Genomic DNA, 17,088 nt, shown 5'->3' with positions numbered 1-17,088 from the left:
CTGAATTTCGATCTATGTAGCATTTTTAGTTTTTGAGACCCATATACTTATATATAAGGGTCGGAAAGACTTTCTCCTACCTGTTACATAGCCATAGACAAACTTTTTACTATATTCGGCGACTCAGATCAGAATATAAACATATATTATTTATTTATTCTACCTGTAACATACTTTCAAAAATCGCCCTTTTAAATCTAGCAGCTCTTCTACCTGGATATGATTCTTTGCGATGATTACTTGGACGTCGTTATAACCCTTAAGACAACAGCTGCGGGGAAAAGCCACCTCTTTTGAAGTTATCATCCCCAGGTAACTTATATTTACGATATATTAAGAACCCTATTTATGCATCTGCACTTGAAGCATGTATATAAAGAAGACGTCATGCCTTATACAACCAGTAAGAAAATTTCTCTTGACTTATTCGCATCTCCGCGCTCCCAATTTGCTATATTCTTATTGATGTAATTTCGAGGGACGAATTAATACACTTTCTAAATTAAATGTAGAGCGCATTCTTAACAAAGGTGAAAAAGGTACTTTTAGGTCAACATAAAAAACCAAATATTAAAAACCCTTTATTTTACACTCCTTGATTGCTCCATTAACATAGGAAAAAACAAGTTAAGTAATACGGATATTAAAACGAGATATTCAATTTCAGATTTATGGAGTCGTCTCTTTGTCGTGTTTGCCTGGATATAGGCGATAATATGGTTAACATTTTCGATGTGATATGTGATTCCGGCATTTCCATTGCTAGCAAGGTTTCTCAGTGCACCGGTTACGTAATTGAGAAACAGGATCACTTACCAAAGAGCATTTGCGCAATCTGTCTACAAGATACGCAAAACGCATTCGAAATTATAGAAACATATGAGAGAAGTCACCAGTTCTACAGCTTCTTTAATGATATACGGCAAGAGGAACGCGACGGTATATCAAACTGTTTCCAGAAAGTGACGACCAAGACAGAAGAATCGAGTAAAGACACTCGACTGCACCACGATCCTATTCAAGATAAGAACAAAGGAATGAACCAGTCCAGTTCTCAAACGTGTACATTGTATTTACAAAAGATGGTTGACGATTTAAAGAAGGATGTTAGTTATGACACTGATAAAGACTTTGAGCCTGGTGTTCATGATAGCAATGACAAACTGTCGCTAAACTGCTCACATTGTACAAAGACTTTTCGATCCAAATCCGGACTTTATACACACATTCGAACGCACACGGGAGAACGGCCTTTTAAGTGTCCTCAATGTTTAAGGGCTTTTGGAACAAATGGAAATCTTAAGCGCCACTTGGTTTTGCACACAAGGAAAGAAGCTAACGAGGGTTTCCGAAGCTACAAAAAATGTCAAGCTGAAATACGTCTTAAGAAGCATTTCCGAGCTCTCACAGAAGAACGTTCATTTATCTGTCCGCAATGCTGTAAAAGTTTTACAACAAACAAAAATCTTAAAATTCACCAGAAAGTTCACCAAAGGAAGCTTAAATTTAAGTGTTCTCATTGTTTAATGACTTTTGCCGACAATTCACATCTTGAAATACATTTGCGAACCCACACAGGAAAAAGACCGTTCCAGTGCTCATACTGCAAGAAAAATTATTCAACTAAGCACTTCCTTGAATCCCATGTTCGTATTCACTCAGGAGATCGGCCGTACAAATGTACCCACTGCTCAAGTGGGTTTGCATTTCGGCCAAATCTTAGGCGGCACTTGCTAACGCACACAGGAGAAAGACCATTTCAGTGTTCTCATTGCCCAAAGTCGTTTAGTACCAGTGGAAATCTGAAGAGACACATCATATTGCACACAAGGGGTCTATCGTTCAAGTGCTCGCAGTGTCCGAAGAGTTTTACACTTAGGAAAAAGCTCGAGTGTCACCTTCGAATACATGCAGAAGGAAGGCCGATAAAATGTGAACTCTGCACAAAGACTTTCGGTTTTCTTTCAGGTCTAAAGATTCATATGCGAACACACACAGGGGAACGACCATTTGAGTGTTTAAACTGCTCGAAGACGTTTGCTCATAAATCAGCTCTTAATGTACACTTGCGAGGGCACACCGGAGAACGACCATTTAAGTGTTCTCAGTGCACGAAGGCTTTTGCAGTATCTGCAACACTTAAGCAGCACATGCAAACGCACACGGGCGAACGTCCATTTAAGTGTTCCCAATGCCCAAAGGCTTTTGGAATTAGCGCAAATCTTAAGCGTCATATTAAAGTAAAACATTTAAAAAATATTTTATAAAATTTTCATCGAAAAAAAATAAATGAGCCGTTTAAAAAGCGTTTAATGCCTTAGATAAAAGATGATATTATTTCTTTGAATTTTTACTTAATTTAATATTCATTTTTAGCTATAAATAATAAAACTTATATTAATTCAATTCAACTTTTTTGTATGTTTTTATAGCCCGATTCCTTTGGGACTTAATTTTGTGTATATTTTCTATTTACTCTTTAAGTATAGTACCTTATGACTTAAGATCTGCTCACACTGGGGCGATGCGGCGCGTGGCGGTACGACGCTGAGCTGTGCTACTCCGCTTGCGGAACGCACACTCACGCGAAGTCGTCGGAGCGAATGCACCGTAATCGATACATTAGATTTCATTCCGACTTCATTCTTTGCTTTCTTCTATTTCCTTCTATTTGTTTTCGGGCCAAGACTGATGCCCCCACGATTGTCGATAACAGCCGGAAAATTACGGGAATACAAGATATCGGCGCGTCAATCGCCGCTTAAATTCTTTTGCGCGCATCCACGCGGCCTTGCCCTGCATCGGACCCGGACGCGCCGCGTCAGTGTGCAGGCTTTCATATAATTACATACAAACTTCTCTACGCGGTAAAAACAGCGAGGAGCCGCGCCGCACCGCACCGCCCCAGTGCGGCAGACCTTTAATCATATGTACAGCGATCCGCCAGCAAGTGTTTAAACGTTTAAACTTAATGACGCAAGAATAAAATGTGCAAATGTAATCCGGCTATAATTCGTTTTTTTTGCTCCCCAGGCGGTATTCAGTATTTTTCTGTGTAAGATTTTAATGCATCCATGGTCACACGGAACCCGAATGAATTATTTTTTGTTATTAAACTGCTCTGCCACCGAAGGTGAATAATTCTGCCACATGACGTCCATAGCAGGAGGACACGGCGAGGCGAATCCAAACAGCTCCTGGCTAAGTGCCCGTGGATTCTGGCTGTCCTATCTGTTGGGCATGCTCTCGGTGCACCTGCTCTTCTTATCAGTGCCCTTTGTCAGCATTCCGTGGGCCTGGACGGCCACCAATCTGCTCCACAATGCGGTGAGTGCTCAAATGCCCGAGGTCCGACAAGCAGTATATCCTAATTTTCTCTGTCCAGGCTCACCTGTACTTCCTGCACGTCATAAAGGGAGCTCCGTGGCTAAGCACAGAGAACGATCCCAGCCGGCGTTGGACGCACTGGGAACAGATCGACGACGGAGTGCAAATGACCACAACCCGCAAGTTTCTCACCGCCGTTCCTATTGTGCTGTAAGTGCCTTCCGTGTTAGGGCAAACGATGGTGGAAGTGCCTAGAAGTAGAGTCAAGTGCCAATTTACATTAAATTCCAATAGGTTCCGACACCGCGCTAAAATCATCCGAAAATACATAATATTTGTAAAGCGAACCTAGGTTCGAAATCAAAATGAATTTAAGTTCACACTTGATTCTGCAACATTTTAAATTGAAGTAGATTTGAATATCATTAATTAAATACTATTTATGTTTGTTTTTACCATATCTTGTTGTTTAAGTAATTATAGAGAGCCATGAAAGTACCAAACCAAAAACCTCTACTGAATCTAAATACATTTGTGTAATACTATTGTTTTTATAGATTCCTACTTACCTGCCTGTACACACGGAACAACACGGAACACTTTATAGCAAATTTTGTATCCCTGGTGGTCGTCACGCTTCCGAAGTTGCCACAGTTTCACGGTGTGCGATTGTTCAACATTAATAAGTACTAAAACTGTGTCATTACTGATTGGATTGGTTTAGTGAATGTACATAACTGTACTGCTGCCACAGTTCTTGTTACTCAATTTGTAAATCATGTAAATATTCCTAAATAAAAATAACAAACTAATTTAAAGTAGTGTATTAAAAATTTTACTTTTTACGCCCGCGATGTTTTTCCTTCTAAGCCAACAATCAATAAATTAAGTTTTAATTTAAATTTTCCGGATTTCACTTGTTCCTTATACTCATTTGTTGTATGGCCTATCACCTGCAAGTCGGAAATTCTTACTTTTCGCAATGAGTTTTCAATTATTTGCATCCTGCAAAAGACTCCTATATGAAAACACTTCGGAAATACCATAGACTTTTTACCTATCCAAGTATTGAATTTAAAATACATCTATTTTTATTTACTTTTTACTTCGTTTTAATTAGAGTATGTTATAAACGTTTCCTGTTGAATTACAGTTATTTTAAGTTAACCTAGTTTTGGTTTTGTTATTTTGTTTCTTACGTTCGTCGTCGCCTTCTCCGAACATCGGCCTATGTGCTCCGAATCCCTGGCCAATGATCTTTCACTTGTATAATGGTATATTTACCTTTCGAACTGTGTAAAACCCTTTGCGGGATTTTTGTTTGCACAAAACATTTCATCATGTCACCTTCGGGTGAAGGAACTGGATTTTTCTAGGGTATTTTGAAAGACCTATAAAAAATCCCAAAAAAGGATGTACTTTAAATGTGGATCAATGCCAACATCTTTGCTTAAGGTAGCACTTACCTCTCTTTATTAATTTTTTTTTTTCGAATATGTAACCTTTATTAATAAATCAAAATAGGTCGCAGCTCACAATTTCAACTGCCTGCCCCAGGTCTTCTTCTTTTCGTTTCTTTTGAAGGTGGTCTCTCTACGAGCCGCGGGCAGGCACGTTATAAGACACAGGAATCTTCGAAATTCTGATTTCCTTGTTGCACGACCGCTTTTTCGACACTCTTCTACGCTCTGCTAATGTCGACAGCGAGATACAGTTTACGGCAAAAAAAAAAACAAAAGTATTTTGCCGACTCGACCTGTCACTGCGAGCCTACTGCAGAACCGAAGGGGTATATTCATGGCAAGTATTACAAACGAGTCGATCTAGCCAAGGACGTCTGTCCGTCTCTACGCAGACTAGTCTTTCTGTTTTTAAGCTTTCGGGATAAAACCCTACCAAAAGTCGTATATCGCACGTTGCATACGGGCTGGATCGAGCTGGATACAACTATGTATATTGTTTTACTCACATGGGAATAAAGAAGAAACAATTTTTTAAAATTTAATATTTTATAATTATATTATTATAATTTTAATAATTTAAATTATACAAAAATGGATATTGTTTTTTTTAATATTAACTTCTACTTCTGGGAATAAAAATTAAAAACAATCAGACGACTATATCCCACAGTTTAGCTAAGCACAAGCTATTCAAGAGCAGCGTGCCGGGTGTAAAAAAAAATTAAGGAAATGTATTTATTTAGAAGATGTATAATACATTTTCATCACATAAGTTAATATCAGATCTTTTATTTGCTTTAGGTGCGATGTTGCAATGTGTTGCATCTAAAACGTGGGGAAATGTCAATGGGTACAAAACATTTCATGGGTATACACTTTTAGGCTTAGTGAAATCATTAAATCCGCTTTTCAGAAATAGGAAAAATGTTTAAAAAATACTGGAAAAAAAAAACTTTTGGTTAGTATTTCGACAAATCGCGTTAGGAAAGCGAAAAAAGTATTTTATTTATACGTATAGCACTAACTGCGTATAACTTTAGTACTTCTGAAGTTGCGGGTGTACAAAATGTAGCTATTTATAGCTGTTTTTCGCTAAGCTAGAGAGTTTTTCCAAAAGTGGAAAATCTTGTTTTGCGTATTAATTTATTTATTTAAGAAATTTATTTATTTAGTTTATATTTAAATAACATTTATATTTAGTTGGTCGTATAACACATTTTCGTCATAAGAGTTTATATTAGAACTTTTGATTGTTGAAGGTGCGATAGTCACTAGATTTTTACCTTGTTGTTGTTTTTGCTTGATATCAGGTATATGATTTGATTTTATGTATTTAAACAAATGATGTTAAAAAGGGGTACACATTTCAAAATACCTTTCTAATAACATGTAGCTTTAGTAGTTCATAAGTTACTTGTGTGTAAAATTAGCTATTTATAGCTGTTTTCTCGGCAAACTAGCTAGTTTTTTGATTTTTGGTTTTGGTTTGGATTTTGGTAAAATTGATGTATCTAATTATATTTTCAGGACAAACTTACAAACAAATACAATTTTCAATTTGAAAAAGGTGTCATTATTTTTAATGAGAATACAACTAGGTTGATAGAGGGGGGTAATTATCCCAACCGGCCGCAACAGATACCGCTGTCCAATTTTTCACTTTTACACATTTTCTCCCAAACTAATTGATTTTCTTGAAGTCTTGGTATGCAATTCTTTACGTTTTTGCAACGCCTTTCGATTGAAGTATCACCCGAAACAATTGGACGATTACTATAGATTTTCATTTCTTCGTGTGTATAAAGCAGTCGCTTAGCACACCCTTTTGGTGCGCTTCGTCACTTCGTAATCAAACCCAAAAGCAAAGGGAAGGAGAAGAAAATCTTGTTTTTGGAATTACTTTTAAGCGCAAATTTTCAGTAAGAATAGAAATAGGCCTGGGGGCATTTATACCCACCGACTCCAGCAGATACAATTTTTTAATCTTTTACTTTCACACTTTCCCCGCTTTTTTTCCCAAATAAATTTTCATTTATAAAGTCTTGGAATGCAATCTTGTTAGTTTTTGCGATTCCTTTCGATCGCTTGTTACAATCGGACTGCCATAGCTGATTTTCAATTCTGCGGCTATATATAATACTTGTCTTCCACACGCTCTGGTGCGCTTTGTCACTATGTGTACTGCCGTACAGTAATGCAACATTTTTACTAGCCTTCATTTTAAAGCTATCGGGCAGAAGCTGAAACTGGGAAAATAGTATGGAAAAATGTTATCTATTGTGCTTTTTAACATATAACCACCTACGCTTGAAAATAACTTTTTTATTATTCATTTTATCAAAATATATATCATATATCAAATAATATATCACATGGCTGCCATAGGAACAGTCGGAAAATTGGTGGAAAAATAATATAACAAAATTATATCGTTGGTGTTTTTTATATTGAAGGTACCTTGGTCTCACCTAAAATAAATTGTCTTCGTTGCTAAATTAATTTAAAGCCAACTATAATCAATCCAAAAGTAAATAAATGAACTCCAAACTAAACACACTTGATTAATCACGGACACTTGTATTATTTTCGTTTTTATTAGCGCTTACAACATGGAGAGCAACGTATATAGCAAATCTATATTGATAAGTAATATAAAAAAAGCCATAGAAACTTTTTTAAATGGGAGTGATTTCATTATGAAAATTAATAAGTCATACAATATTAATATCGAAATTAGTAAGCACGATTTAAATATAGACATATCAGAAACTAATCCTTTTCAATATACGAAAAAAATTCCTGCGTATCAAGAGGAGATAAAAAGCCTAAAAAAAAAAGTGGCTAGTCTAGAGAAAGAAATATCAATATTGAAATGTTGTGCTTTGAAGAAAGATAAGGAACAGCAAAAAAATATTGCTCAGCTGGAATACAAAGAGAGTACAGAAATCCCCATGCGCAAAGAAGTCAGTGGTGTCGGTGAAAGGCCTGGAATTGGCTGGACAGTCATTCAGTGTCGAAAAAACGGTCAACTTGATTTTATTACGGAAAGCTACTTATACAATGTCGGATTTGGAGACTCTATTAACGCGTATTGGATCGGTTGCGAGAAACTGCATAACATTACGAAAAATCGAAGACATGAACTTTACATCGCATTCGAAGACTATGCTGGGGATGAAACCTATGCTCGGTATGATAACTTTTCAATCGGCAGTTCAGCGGAAAAGTACAGTCTGAAGTCCCTGGGAAAGTACTCCGGAAACGCAGGCGATGCTCTGCGGGACCATGAAAACCAGATCTTCGAGTTCTATAACAACTGGAAAGGCGTTTATAAATCGTTTTCATGGTGGACTGCTCCATGCTTTAAGTGGTGAGAAAGTTATTTTTCAAATCTGAGTGTGTTATGAAAATTGTTTTACCTGCAGTAATTTGAATGGAAATTACAACAAAGCCAATGCAAAGTACGGACCGGAAGGATTTTGGTGGGGTGGGTTACCATCTCTTAAGTCTTGTACAATGAGCATTAGACCAATAAGCCAATAAATTGCATGTTAAATAAATGACTCAATCACTTACAGGAATAATCTTCATTCGAACAATTCGTTTGTAAGGATTAAGTAGCGCAATTGAACATGCTGAATTTTTTAAGAAAAAAGAAAAAAATACAATTTGAGTATAGCCTATATTCTTGTCATTACATTAAGTAAGCTACGCCCAGAAAAAAGACCTTGATTTTAATTTACTCCCTTTAATTTATGAAATAATGGATTAAAAAATTGCTGGACAAAGCAACAAATGAGAAAGGAAGCTATCTTCGGCAAGATATGGTTTCTATACCCTTCAGGTCGGATTGTTCCATGGTAGCTATATGTATATAACATTCCCAAGAATATATCTTAATATATTAAAATAAAACGAAAGTTTGAATTTTAAGAAATTTTTATACCCGTTTCTCGTAGAGTAAAATAGTATACTAGATTCGTCAGAAAGTATGAAAGTAAGAAGTATGTAATAGGCGTTTCCGACCCGACCCGACCGCCGAGTTGATTTAGCCATGTCCGTCTGTCCGTATGAACGCTGAGATTTTTGAAACTATAAAAGCTAGAACAACCAAACTTGGCATGCAGATTTCAGGGCTTCCTGCTGCTCTTAAAATTTGTCACGCCCACTCTATCGCAAGAAACGGTTTAAACGCTTAAATCTTTCTGCCGCCCACATAGCATCTACTGAAATAGCCGGTAGGTGGCGCCGTAAAATATAGCTTTGCTGCTCCATTTCCTATTTGCTCCCTTTAGCTGAGTAACGGGTATCTGATAGTCGAGGCTATAGCGTTCTTCTCTGTTTTTATTTTTTTTTTGTCGCTCGTCTGGGAGCTTTAGGATGTCTATATACATATATATACGAGTATATACATATACTTCCTGCACTAGAAATATTAATGTTGAGAAGGTTTTATTCCGTTATGGATAGATCGACTCGTCCTGATGGTCAAGAATATATACAGAGTTCGGGGTCGGAAACGTCTTCTTCACTGCGCTGCAAACTTCTGCCTGAACTTATTGTACCCTCTGCAAGGGTATAGATATATTAGGAGTTCATATGGACTTAGCCCACTTTTACACATTGTTCCTGAAATTAATGACAAAATTAAAGACAATGGACTAAAACCAAGTACATTTTTTCGCACACAACATCCAACAATACTGTGGGTAGTGGGTATTCGCGGTCGGGACACGCTTTTGTTTATTTAGGTGCTTTCCAGCCAGTCGCGCCCCTGCGGTAGTATATATTCTACTTAAGTGGCGATTACACTGCTGCTCTATCTCGCCCCTCTGATAGTGCTGACGCTGGCTGTTGTGGGCGGTAAAAGGGCCGGGGATAGAGAATCGACTTCTGACAAGCTGATTGCCCGGTTTGACTTTGAGGGAGAAGCTCGCGACCCAAACGACTTTGGCTAGCTATAATCAGTAGTAAACTTGTAGTAAACAGAGGTGTGCCGGACCGGTGCCTCACTGACACCCAGGCAGTTGCTGTCAACCGTTTGAGGGGGAAGGAACGAGACCGAGACGCCCGAAATGTCGATTACCCTTGAGGAGGAGATCTTCGGCCTGGCCGTGAATCCGTTCACCAAATCCCCGGAAATGGTGCGCCGGTTCACGCTGAAGAACTCCAAAGGAATGACCGTTTCGGTGATCCAACTGGGGGCAATCATCCAGAGCGTCTGCATGCCGGACGCGTACAAGAAGGTGGATGATGTGTGCCTCGGGTTCGACGACATCGCCAGCTACGTGGCCCACAAGGGAGCATACATTGGCGGTACCCTCGGACGAGTGGCAAACCGGGTGGCGAACGGCGAATACACAATGAACGACACAAAAGTCACGGTGACGAAAAACATTCAGGTAAACATTTTCGTTAGGCTGTTATTTGTGGTGGAAGAACCTATTTCAAAATATTCCCTCCATCAAATTCGCGATCTTTTGAAATACTGTGTTTTCCCGGCCCAGGGCACTTTGTTCTCCGGCACAACTAATGAAAAACTTCACATTTTCAGGACAAGTTCCAGCTACACGGTGGATTTGTGGGATTCGACAGCGTCATCTGGGAGGTTGTGCAGAAGTCTTCCGAGGGCGTGGTCTTTCGACACGTATCGCCGCATGGTCACGAGGGCTATCCGGGCAAGCTTACCTGTCTGATCACTTACCAGTTGGACAACGAAAACCGGTTGTGGGTCAGGTACGAGGCCACCACAGATCGCCCGACTATGGTCAATCTCTCGAGCCATGCCTACTTTAACCTGGCTGGCCACGGATCCGGAGCTAAGGGTCTGGCGGAGCACACGGTGGAGATTGCTGCCGATCACATCGTGGACACGGACGAATTGCAGATCCCCACTGGGAAGTTAATCGACGTCAAGGACACCGTCTTCGACCTCAGGCTGCCCGTGCTGATGCGCGACCGGTTGATGCAGTTCGAGGACCGTTTGATCAAGGGCTACGACAACTGCTTCGTGGTCAACGGAGGACAACTGCGGAACAGCGTCGCCAAGGTGGCCAAGATTGTGCATCCGCAATCTTGCAGGGTGCTGGAGGTCTGGACCAACCAGCCCGGCATGCAGTTCTACACCGCGAATAATTTAACCTCGATAGTGGGCAAGAATTGCACCCAGTATGTGAAGCACGGCTCGTTTTGCGTGGAGACGGAGAAGTTCCCCGACGCCATGAACCACCCTGAGTTCCCGTCGATCAGTCTAGAGCCGAACGAAAAGTACCGGCACGAGGTCCTCTACTGGTTCAAGGTGGAGGAGTCCTGGAAGTGCTGCTGTAACAACGACCCCTGAGCGTTGACCTGATCTCACCTAAATAAAGCTGGATTATTACACTGGTTCCCAACCCCAATCGCTAAAGATTTTGTATTTTCATACCCGTAATGCGTAGAGTAAAAGGTTCTCGATTCTATAAATTAAACGTACTCCTGATCAGGATCACTAGATGAACCATTCTAGCATGTCCATGTGAACTGTGTTTGGACTTTTGAAATCTATAAGTGGCTTTTAAATCTATTAGTGCTAGAAAGTTTGGATTTCAGATCTAGGTTCGTTACCTCTACGAACCGACCAAAAGTATGGCTCCAGTTTTATGTTAAAATCAAAATTTTAACTGAGCCTAAAATACCGCCCACAAATGCTGATATTTCGAACGTTTAAAACCCAGAAGGTTTGGGACAATCATGTAGATACTACCGATTTCTGCGCATTGCAGAATAGCCCTTCTCCAATATTACGGAGTGCTGGAGGTCCGAACCAATTAGCCGAGTCCGTCTTGCCGAGATAGAAAAGATCCCTACGAAAAAGTCTGGCAAAGAGCTTAGGTAGGCCTAGTAAGAAGCTTGGTAGGATGGTTTGAAAATAACCAAGCCTAAATCCTTGTAATAAGGCAACCTAAAAGCTTAGAATGCTAAGGCCTAGCACAAAGCATAGAAAAATCCATTAAGGAGCTTAGGAAGAGGCCTTGCCAAGTGCGCATAAAAAGAAGTGACAGAATATTAAGCCTAGCAAAGAGGAATGCCCCATAACAGCCCAGAAAAAAGTTGTAGATAGAGCGTAGCAAAACCCACGTCAAAACAAGGCAGAGGCAGACTGCGCAGGTTGGGCTCTCCAACAACTCAGTAGTCTTGCATGTGACAGAAGAGCGTGTGTGCTTTTTGAAACTCCCAGATACATAAGTCGCCACAGCAACGCAGTCTAAATTCAAGTAATTTTCTTCTAGGCATTTGGCGAAATATCACCGGTTCCAGCAGCCCTCTAGGTACGTCGGGATGGTGCGAGTGATCGAGGACATGTTCGGCATCGCCGTCAACCCGATGACCCAGAAGACGGACCGGGTGCGGCGCTTCACGCTGAGCACCGAGCGCGGGATGTCGGTGTCCATCCTGACGATGGGCGCCATCATACAGTCGCTGAAGGTGCCGGACTTCAATGGCAAGCTGGAGGACGTTTGCCTGGGCTACGACGACGTGGCGGGTTACTACCGGAATCAGCCCAGCTACTTCGGGGCCACAATCGGCCGCGTGGCCAACCGGATAGCCCACGGGCGGTTCAAGCTCTGCGGCAAGGAGGTGAGTGTGAGCCGGAATGTGCGGGACCGGAACCACCTGCACGGCGGATTCGTGGGCTTCGACAGCGTCATCTGGGACGTGGTGGGCGTGCACAAGGACGGGGTCACCTTGCAGCACATCTCGCCGGACGGCCACGAGGGCTACCCAGGCGAGCTGACCACCAACATTAACTTTTCGCTGAATGAGACGGGCTGCTTTGGGATGCGGATCGAGGCGCGGACGAAAGCCACCACGGCGGTGAACATCTCGAACCACAGCTACTTCAACCTGGCCGGCCATGGGGCTGGCAAGGATGCGCTCTACCAGCACATGCTGATGATCAAGGCCCAGAAGATCGTGGACGTGGACCAGGAGCTCCTGCCCACCGGCAAGCTAATGCGCGTGCGCACCACTCCGTACGACTTCTCTAGCCTGGTCAGTCTGGGCAAGCGGCTCAACCAGGTGAGCACCTGCCCGCTGGGCGGCTTCGACAACAACTTCTGCGTGGACGTCCCGCCCAACCGGGTGCAGTTGGTCGCCAGGGTGGTGCATCCGTGCAGCGGTCGGTTCATGGAGGTGCACACCAACCAGCCGGGTCTGCAGTTCACCACGGCCAACAATCTGCCTGACGAGGACTGCGGGGACATTCCGAACGTGGGCAAGGACGGGGCCCACTACGTCCGCCAAGGGGCCTTCACCATGCAGACGCAGAAGTATCCGGACGCCATGAACCACTGCGACTTCCCCCCTATCGTGCTAAATCCCGGCCAGCTGTACGACCACCAGGTTGTCTATCGCTTTGGCGCCTGTCCCAAGCGCGTTTAGGAGCGAGTGGGGCACAGGACCAGCACGCCCGCTACATTTTGCCGCTCTTAATTCAATTGGAAGTGTCGGCCATAGCACGTACACATTTGGCAAGCTGTAGAACTAGAAATTACAAATCACTTATTATTTATAAAAACCAGTTACATCTACTCAAATCTCTGTAATAGACGCACTCTAATACACGATTACTAATTAATTAACCAAGTATTGCCTACCTTGGCGTGAATTGGGGGCGTTAAATTGGGCCTGGCGCCCTGCTGAAACAAACTCGCGCTGCGCAGGAAGCCCAGGAATCTGCGTGTCACGTTCCACTTCTCTAGCTTTTATAGTTTCCGAGATATCGGCGTTCATACGGACGGACGGAAAGACGGACGAACGGACATGGCTAGATCGACTCGGCTAGCGTCCTGATCAAGAATATATATATCGGAAGGCTTCCTTCTGCCTGTTACATCCTCTTCGACGCATATGGTATACCACATTACTCTACGAGTAATATAATTAGAAATTATTGGAACTCATTAAAAAGTATTAATTTTAATGAAAATAACTTGAAGTGCGTATATGTTATTTATTCAAAAACAAGAAGTTTGAAATTCAATTAATAGGGGACCATGGCTGACCGCCAAGTTCTTTTTGCATGCAAACAATTTATTAAATAGCGGTCCAGCGAGGAGATTTACCCGATTTTATCTTTGTTGATTCCAATATTAAATGAATATGTTTTAAACTCAACTACATTTTGTTGAAGTCCAGATGGGCACCACTGGCATAACAGTGTGGTTTGGGTCGCCGCTAAACGTGTATCAAAGTTCTTCCCCACGTAGGTGGAAATTCTGGTTTATTAGGGGGCTGCTTCGACGGCATATTTTAACGGCAGGCATACTTGGTCCCTCTAGAAAGGCAAATAAAATAAATATCTCAAAAGTTTACTGCTAAAGTAAGGTTTTCGTGCCACGTCCAGAAGAAAGTGACCAAAGCCGCCAAGCTGTTCAACCTACCGCAAGTCTACAAGCACACGACCGACTCCAGAAGTCACAGCAGCAGCAGCAGCAGAATGCCAGTGGGTCCCAACTCCCCGAGAGTACTCCAAAATCGATCGGGATATTTAAACCTTCCGTTTGCACCGCCTTGACTTTCCCGCTTTTCGCAGGTGCACGAATTCAAGGTGGAAATGACCTGTGGCGGATGTGCCAGCGCCGTGGAACGTGTCTTGGGCAAACTGGGCGGTACGTAGAATTAGTGACAGGTATTAGGTTAATTGATGCCCTCTTATCGGCATACACATACAGCACCACGTTCGTATGTGGGTGAGCTTACTTAAACCATTGTTTCCCGACATGCACTAAAGTGACTCAGAAGCTTTAACTTAAATATTAAATCCATTGATACATTGGGAATTGATAATGCTTGATTGTTAGTCTTTTAAAGCAGTGGCACTTGAAAACCCACTATATTTTTATTGTTATTGGTGTACGCGGAGGTGTCAAGAAGGCAATTTTGCCGGAACTCGGGAAAACTTACGCCCATTTCTTCCGAATTTCGCCCGAAGTGATTTCCATGACACCATCGACGGTGTGAGTTAAGGCTGTGGCCACGCTAAGTCAAAGAGAATTAAGTTTAGTGGATTAAGTAGCTGGTAGCTTGTGCTCATACCCTATCCACGAAGCTGACAAATGACAATTGCGCTATTTTCATGTTACAAAATTGAGAAATTAATTCTTTTTATCTACAAACCTTAAAATAAGATTCATACCAAACCATTCCGCTTAATTTCCTTAAATTCAAACATTGCAACCTAAAGGGATATATGTACCTAGTACGCAGCCTTAGGATAGCTTCCTTCTGACCCTTCGAGCTTGTATTAATTCTATTGTAAGTCTATATAACCATTAAAATCAATTACTAATGTGAAGAGAAAGTTTAGAAAAGATTCGTTAACTTTTTATTCATTGGGAATATCGATTGTAGGTGAATCCTCTGATTATTATAAATTACAAAATGATAAGAAGTTTAGTTTCTGAGTTCTTTTTAGAAGTGCCCTCCATCGCTTATCATTTGCGGTTGCCATTCTTTTGGCGGTTAATAACTAAAGCATGTATTTTGCCATTCCGCAGATAAGGTCGAGAAAGTCAACATTAACTTGGAGGATCGGACGGTGAGCGTGACTTCGAACCTGTCGTCCGACGAGCTATTGGAACAGCTGCGCAAGACCGGAAAGAGTACCACTTACGTCGGAGTGAAGAAATGAGACGAGTTTCTCAGCAAGTTTCAGAAGTACGGCAAACTGAAACTTGAAGTCTAGGGTCTGGCCCTAGAGGATTGAGGGATCTTTCACGTTGCCGCTCCGGAACCATTCGGGTTGGGTCGCTGTTCAGTGATATTCATGAGATACATACAAATTTTACTCTTAACCAAAATCAAATATAGGATTGATCTACAAATTTTACACTAGTATTTGCTCTTGCCCAAATTGTATGTAGCTCGTAGTTAACCAATCGAAGTGTTATTATATTACGCATTACTTATGCCTAGAAGAAGAATTTCAAATTCAACTTTACTAATCATATCTTAAAAGCCAACGTTTTGCCTAATAAGTAGGTGCCGTATTTAGGGGTACTCAAGTAAATCCAATGTAGTTGCCAATAAACGATATACGCCAATTGCCCTCTTATGACTAATCATAATATTACAAATTTTACCATTTTAAAATATCAAATATATACAAGTACGTTTTAATCTAAACAAATATCAATGTGTTGTTCCTTTTTATGCAACCTTTCAATTTCATTTTTCAAAACTTTAAATTGAGAAATGTGCGCTTTTAAAAGAATATCGCGGAGAACTAAGAAATCAACGAAGTTAGACACTTTCCCGCTAGGTTCAGGGCTTTGTACACCCCAAATGTGTTTCACATTCCGATACATAGAACGAAAATTGTCTCATTGTCGGTCCTAATCTCCAAATCAGATGCGGGCACTTAGCATCAGCTTGTGGTGTTCGGTGTCCCAGCGAATCTCAGCGACAAATAGCCGGTTTATGCCCTATAACGATCGAAGAGGCAGCATGAACACGTCATAAATCTTTGCTTTCGGAAACCCACACTTATCAAATTGAATGTTTTTTATTTTTGGCTTTCCATGTTCTGTTTCAGTCGTTTTCTGTCATTTTTTGTGGGGCATGTTCGAGGCGTAACGAAATTATCAATCAAATGCCACCTCGGCATGCAAAGAATGCAGCGCACACAAAGAACCCAGGCGACTGCACTAATTGAGCTCAGTGGTGGACGTTTGGAGCGTATGTCGTCTTGGCCTACCTGAGGCTGCGGCTCTTGTGCGTTTCGAGTTGCGAGTCTCCTGTTGATTTATGCCCTAACAACAGAGCGCCCAGCGCGGGACGCTCCGCCTGTCACAACACCAGTCACATCCCATCCAGAGACACGTCCCTGCCTCTGACCGATTATGGTCCCTCAAGTGTGGCCCGCTGATCAGTTCCAGATAGAATCTCAAAAGGTACTTACCTTACGCAGCCTCAGTTAGGACCGCTTATCTGCCCGAATACCGTTGAAACGGCTATGGTAGGACACCAGTTAGAACGCCCATTGTTTTCGATAGATGGGAATCTGTAATTAGATAATATTTGGAATTTCTGACCTGCGGAAGTGGGAAAACAGTATTGCACTTCGGAGGAGATAGTGTTTTGGCCAAAGTGTAATGTCATAGAAGGGTGCCCACTGCTTGCCTTTTCAGGTGATGTTTGCCGGCGTCCGTTGTTACTGGACACAAATTTCATAAACGCAGATCTTCGATATAGCTATTTATGTACCTGCTAACGCAGCCGATCAGGATAATGTCAGAATGTGGCAACGCCCCTCCCA

At 41.6% G+C, this 17,088-nt stretch overlaps 5 protein-coding genes and 1 long non-coding RNA gene across 7 annotated transcripts; 5 read left to right on the top strand and 1 right to left on the bottom strand.

Annotated features, from left to right (window-relative positions):
* Window positions 1-425: 425 nt before the first annotated feature.
* On the top strand, window positions 426-3,059 carry LOC108030731 (zinc finger protein OZF). Its single transcript, XM_044095247.2, has 3 exons — window positions 426-539; window positions 668-1,968; window positions 3,034-3,059. Exons 2-3 carry the CDS (start codon window positions 672-674, stop codon window positions 3,057-3,059), a joined length of 1,323 nt encoding a protein of 440 aa, XP_043951182.2. The 5' UTR covers window positions 426-539; window positions 668-671.
* A 10-nt stretch (window positions 3,060-3,069) lies between these two features.
* On the top strand, window positions 3,070-4,145 carry LOC108030754 (ORM1-like protein). The gene is made up of 3 exons (XM_017103805.3): window positions 3,070-3,327; window positions 3,386-3,537; window positions 3,885-4,145. Exons 1-3 carry the CDS (start codon window positions 3,151-3,153, stop codon window positions 4,018-4,020), a joined length of 465 nt encoding a protein of 154 aa, XP_016959294.1. The 5' UTR covers window positions 3,070-3,150; the 3' UTR covers window positions 4,021-4,145.
* Window positions 4,146-4,395: 250 nt separating this feature from the next.
* On the bottom strand, window positions 4,396-5,098 carry LOC127010848 (uncharacterized). 2 transcript variants are annotated; one of them, XR_007763670.1, is made up of 3 exons: window positions 4,794-5,098; window positions 4,527-4,718; window positions 4,396-4,466 (listed from the first exon to the last, which is right to left on the bottom strand). It is a non-coding gene; the product is annotated as an uncharacterized LOC127010848 (long non-coding RNA). The 2 variants fall into 2 exon arrangements; XR_007763669.1 differs by having other exon boundaries at window positions 4,396-4,718.
* Window positions 5,099-9,777: 4,679 nt separating this feature from the next.
* Window positions 9,778-11,303, top strand: LOC108030910 (galactose mutarotase). The gene is made up of 2 exons (XM_017104095.3): window positions 9,778-10,192; window positions 10,345-11,303. The coding sequence occupies exons 1-2, from the start codon at window positions 9,866-9,868 to the stop codon at window positions 11,128-11,130; spliced, it is 1,113 nt and encodes a 370-aa protein (XP_016959584.1). The 5' UTR covers window positions 9,778-9,865; the 3' UTR covers window positions 11,131-11,303.
* Window positions 11,304-11,939: 636 nt separating this feature from the next.
* LOC108030909 (galactose mutarotase) lies at window positions 11,940-13,407 on the top strand. Its single transcript, XM_017104094.3, has one exon. The coding sequence runs from the start codon at window positions 12,108-12,110 to the stop codon at window positions 13,209-13,211; it is 1,104 nt and encodes a 367-aa protein (XP_016959583.1). The 5' UTR covers window positions 11,940-12,107; the 3' UTR covers window positions 13,212-13,407.
* A 679-nt stretch (window positions 13,408-14,086) lies between these two features.
* Window positions 14,087-15,960, top strand: LOC108030738 (copper transport protein ATOX1). The gene is made up of 3 exons (XM_017103785.3): window positions 14,087-14,274; window positions 14,365-14,440; window positions 15,329-15,960. The coding sequence occupies exons 1-3, from the start codon at window positions 14,269-14,271 to the stop codon at window positions 15,460-15,462; spliced, it is 216 nt and encodes a 71-aa protein (XP_016959274.1). The 5' UTR covers window positions 14,087-14,268; the 3' UTR covers window positions 15,463-15,960.
* The last annotated feature ends 1,128 nt before the right edge of the window (window positions 15,961-17,088 follow it).

The sequence above is a fragment of the Drosophila biarmipes genome, chromosome 3L, assembly GCF_025231255.1.
Source record: "Drosophila biarmipes strain raj3 chromosome 3L, RU_DBia_V1.1, whole genome shotgun sequence".
In the NCBI taxonomy this organism is placed as follows: Eukaryota; Metazoa; Arthropoda; class Insecta; order Diptera; family Drosophilidae; genus Drosophila; species Drosophila biarmipes.
The sequence above is the reverse complement of the archived record's forward strand: the minus strand, read 5'-3'. Positions and strand labels throughout refer to the sequence as shown.

Coding starts and splice junctions, on each gene's coding strand:
- LOC108030738 (XM_017103785.3), top strand. Junction 14,441..15,328: donor TGTCTTGGGCAAACTGGGCG/GTACGTAGAATT, acceptor GCCATTCCGCAG/ATAAGGTCGAGAAAGTCAAC.
- LOC108030909 (XM_017104094.3), top strand. CDS start 12,108: ATGGTGCGAGTGATCGAGGACATGTTCGGCATCGCCGTCAACCCGATG.
- LOC108030731 (XM_044095247.2), top strand. CDS start 672: ATGGAGTCGTCTCTTTGTCGTGTTTGCCTGGATATAGGCGATAATATG. Junction 1,969..3,033: donor GACTTTCGGTTTTCTTTCAG/GTCTAAAGATTC, acceptor TTTGCTCCCCAG/GCGGTATTCAGTATTTTTCT.
- LOC108030910 (XM_017104095.3), top strand. CDS start 9,866: ATGTCGATTACCCTTGAGGAGGAGATCTTCGGCCTGGCCGTGAATCCG. Junction 10,193..10,344: donor CGGTGACGAAAAACATTCAG/GTAAACATTTTC, acceptor TCACATTTTCAG/GACAAGTTCCAGCTACACGG.
- LOC108030754 (XM_017103805.3), top strand. CDS start 3,151: ATGACGTCCATAGCAGGAGGACACGGCGAGGCGAATCCAAACAGCTCC. Junction 3,328..3,385: donor CCAATCTGCTCCACAATGCG/GTGAGTGCTCAA, acceptor TTCTCTGTCCAG/GCTCACCTGTACTTCCTGCA. Junction 3,538..3,884: donor ACCGCCGTTCCTATTGTGCT/GTAAGTGCCTTC, acceptor TTGTTTTTATAG/ATTCCTACTTACCTGCCTGT.